This window comes from Coenobita brevimanus, chromosome 117 (genome assembly GCF_032717465.1).
Source record: "Coenobita brevimanus isolate Jiangsu-jjx chromosome 117, ASM3271746v2, whole genome shotgun sequence".
In the NCBI taxonomy this organism is placed as follows: domain Eukaryota; kingdom Metazoa; phylum Arthropoda; class Malacostraca; order Decapoda; family Coenobitidae; genus Coenobita; species Coenobita brevimanus.
The window spans coordinates 7940520-7944435 of record NC_137070.1 but is presented as its reverse complement, the minus strand read 5'-3'; the positions used below and the strand labels follow the sequence as shown (position 1 = coordinate 7944435).

The 3916-nt window shown below is 41.2% G+C and overlaps 1 protein-coding gene across 1 annotated transcript; it reads right to left on the bottom strand.

The window, feature by feature from the left end:
* Nucleotides 1–914: 914 nt before the first annotated feature.
* On the bottom strand, nt 915–1286 carry LOC145418897 (histone H2B). Its single transcript, XM_080287156.1, has one exon. It carries the CDS (start codon nt 1284–1286, stop codon nt 915–917), a length of 372 nt encoding a protein of 123 aa, XP_080143282.1.
* Nucleotides 1287–3916: the final 2630 nt, after the last annotated feature.

Genomic DNA, 3916 nt, shown 5'->3' with positions numbered 1-3916 from the left:
GTGGAAAAAAAAAAAAAAAAAAAAAAAAAAAAAAAACTACCGTACATTAGAGTCGGAGCTCCTTGGAGAATGCTACCTTCTGTCAGTGTCTGATATCCTCAGTGGATAATCGATTCGCAAGAGTAATAAAATGGAGAGGTTCATAAACAAATCATTGAGTTCAAAACTTCCAACTAAGCATTTTCTGTTGAGCAGGAGATTAGAGTTTATTAAAAACACACACACACACACACACACACACACACACACACACACACACAGTGACCGGGAGTTATAGGCGTACTGGCCACCGCGCGCGAAGTTAATACATTTCACATTCATTCAAATCGGGAAAGATAACTAAGTGTTACCATCTAATATATCACTGCCTCCTGTTATTCATCTTACATCCTTATTTTCACGATATAATAAATACGTTATTTGGCATGACGTGATGAAGGCATTGAATGTTTACCTTATATTCACTGTTTTCATAGAACGTATGGGAGTGGAGCGTGACCGAAGCAATCTGAAACTGTGCCGTCACTTCTTGGGGCGACGGTGCGTTGTTGTTGTTGGTTCTCCAGATGAAGAAGGCGCGCACGCCCATGTTTACTCTTTTGTTTTGACTCTATTGTTTTAACCCCCAACCCTAGTTGAAAACATTTCGATTGTGCCCATCCCAAACCACCGTTGCGGAAAAGAAAGAAAGAAAGACATGAAGGGAAAAAAAGGAAGAAAGAAAGAAAGAAAGACATGAAGGGATAAAAGAAAGAAAGAGAGAGAGAGAGAGAGAGAGAGAGAGAGAAGAAAAAGGTCGGTAAACCAGAGTTCCTGAGAGGATAATTTGTAAGTCTGTCTTTCCCCTTTTTATCGAAAATCTTGTGGCTCCGATTGGAGCCGGAAATGTTGAAATGGCCAAGAGTGTAACCTCTCTACTTTGAGGAGGTGTACTTGGTGACAGCCTTGGTGCCTTCAGACACGGCGTGCTTGGCCAGCTCGCCAGGGAGGAGCAGCCTGACGGCCGTCTGGATCTCCCGGCTGGTGATGGTTGAACGCTTGTTGTAGTGTGCCAGGCGTGAGGCCTCTGCAGCAATGCGCTCGAAGATGTCATTCACGAAAGAGTTCATGATAGACATCGCCTTGGAGGAAACGCCGGTGTCAGGGTGGACCTGCTTGAGCACTTTGTAGATGTAGATGCTGTAGCTCTCCTTCCTCCTACGCTTCTTCTTCTTGTCTCCCTTGGCAATGGCCTTCTGGGCCTTGCCAGCCTTCTTAGCAGCCTTTCCGGAGGTCTTGGGTGGCATGGCGTCGCTGACGAGTCAGACGGTATTACTACTACTATGTGCACGGTGCGGGAGCGAGCGAGAGACTGAGTCGACATGGGGGTTTTTTTTTTTTTTTTTTTTTTTTTTTTTTTTTTTTTTTTTAAGGAAGGTGGGGAAAGAAGAGAGAATAGGGGAAGGGATAGTAAGAAAGAGGAAGGAAGAGGGAGTAGACAGTCGGTGGGCTGGCCACCATGCTTGGTTTTGTTTATAGTATTTGTTAGATAACTGCTTTAATTTTGTTTGTTGAGTTAGGTAAGTGCTTTGTTTTGTATATTGTGTTAGTTGGGTAAGTATATGTAGTGGTAATGGCTGTGTATGTTTGTGTGCGCGTGCGTGCACGTACGCATGTGCGCGTGGATGTGGGCGTGTGCGTGGGTGCGTGTTCATATGTTTTGTATGTGTGAATTGCGCTAGCGAGCTAGCTTTTGAGGGTTTGGTTGGGTTGTTTGGGTTTATGTCGTAATTGGGTTATGTCGAAAATAGGTGGGGTTTTTGTATTCGTTGGTGCGATACTTATAGTTTGGGTTGAGTTTAGTAAATTGGTATAGGGTCTTGGTTGTTTAATATGGTTTTTAGACTACTAGGGAACCATTTGTGGAAGGAGCGATTCTCATCGTTGATATTGTAAGTTAATGCGTTGTATGTTTCGGGGTTTATTTCCTCGATTTTACTCCAGATTTTTTTCGCTTGGTTATGTAATCTTATGTTTAACGGTTTGGTTTTAGTTATGGCGTGAATTTGTTCCGTGTTAAGTGTGTAAGGGTACTGCTGATTAGTTGCAAATCTGAGGGCTTTGTTTTGTAAGACTTGTAGTTTTTTAAGTTGGGTATAGCTGAAGGTGTGTGTGGGAATGGGTGGGTAATCTAGTATGGGGAGGATCAGTGCTTTGACAAGGTGGGATTTGACTTTTATAGGCATGTCCTTGAATCTGAGTAAGCGGGATAATGCTCCAGTGGCTTTTTGTTTTCTATCCTGTACACTGGGAAGATAGCCTCTAGAGTTAAGTTTAAACCCAAGTATTTTACCCTCTTCTTTGAAGTCTGTTATTTCTTCGTTAATTATTAAAGGTTCTTTTTTGGTGTTGGCAAGTTGGATGACGGAGAATTTATTTATGTTAGTTTGTATTTTCCATTTTGATTCATATTCGTTAATTTTCTCGACTTCGCTTTGAGTTCTTGAGTTCATGATCCTTCTAGATGGTCCAGGATAGTTAATAATTTGGGAAATATCGTCAGCGTAACTTATATTGATGCCATGGGTTGCTTGTGGGGAGTCACTGGTGAAAATAGAGTAAAGAGTTGGTGAGAGTACGCTCCCTTGAGGAACCCCGCTTTCCAGAGCAAAGCTAGCCCCTGTGTAATTATTTATTTTGATTTTAGCCTTTCTGTCGTCAAGAAAATCACAGAGAATTTTTTCAGTTATAGTTGGGAGGTTGAGATTGAGTAATTTATATTTAAGTCCTGAATGCCACACCTTGTCAAAGGCTTTTGTTACATCTCTAAGGATGGTGTGGCATTGTCCTTTGTTAGATTTACTTATTGCTATATGTTCTGATGCTATTGCAATTGCTTGAGTGGTGCCCCTTAGTAGTCGAAAACCGTATTGATTTTCATTGTATAGATTCTCAGATTCAAGGTGTAGTCTGAGCCTTTTATTAATTATTCTCTCTAGTACCTTTCCAGGGACTTCTAAAAGAGAGATGGGTCTGTAATTCTCTACGAGATGTGGGTTCTTGTTCTTTTTTGGGATTAGTTTTATGATGGCTTCTTTAAATTTGTCGGGGAAATATCCTGCAGAGATGGTTGCATTAAATATGTTTTTTAAATTTTCAATGGCTATATTGGGGAGATTGGATAGTATAGTTTTATTATATCCACTTTCTCCCGGGCACGGCGGGGGGAAGTTCTTAATAATAGCGGTAATTTCATCTGTCGCAATAGGAGTGGTGAATATTGTGTCTGAGTCTAATCTATCGGGGTTAGCTGAATGGTACGGTGTTAATCTATCTGCGTTGATGGTAAGGAACTCTTTTACTAAATTGTCGTGTCTGTTGTTGTTCTGTTCTTCTTCGGTCTCTTGAAAGATGGACTCCCAGTGTCGCCTGTGTGTTCTTTCTTTTTCAGAGGCTGAGTGTTGTCTGTTTCCCAGATGATCTAATATGTAATGAGGCTCAGGGGTTGAAGTTCCTGAGAGGGTTTTTATTTTACGCCAAAATGTGGAGGGATCGTTGTAAAGATTGGCAGTGTTTGTAATAGTGTTTGCCCAATGAGTGTTGTGTTCTGTTAGGAGGGATGTATGTAGTTGAGTTTGGAGTAGTTTGTACCGTCTATAGTGATCTCGTGTCCAACCATGTCTTTGGGAGTGAGTTCTTAATGCGTTGTACTGATTGATGAGTATCTGTGTGTCTCTGCTGTGTTTAGGAGTAGTGATTGTTCTATGTGTGGTTGTAGGGATGTTATTGTTGATTGCAATATTTATGTTGGAGTACCATCTTTCAAGAGATCGATCGATTTCCTCTAGTGTACCATCATCGGGGATATGAAAGTTAGTAAATGTTGTGATTAAATCTTGTTTAAAGTTATTCCAATTGGCCATGGCAAAGTTAGGTC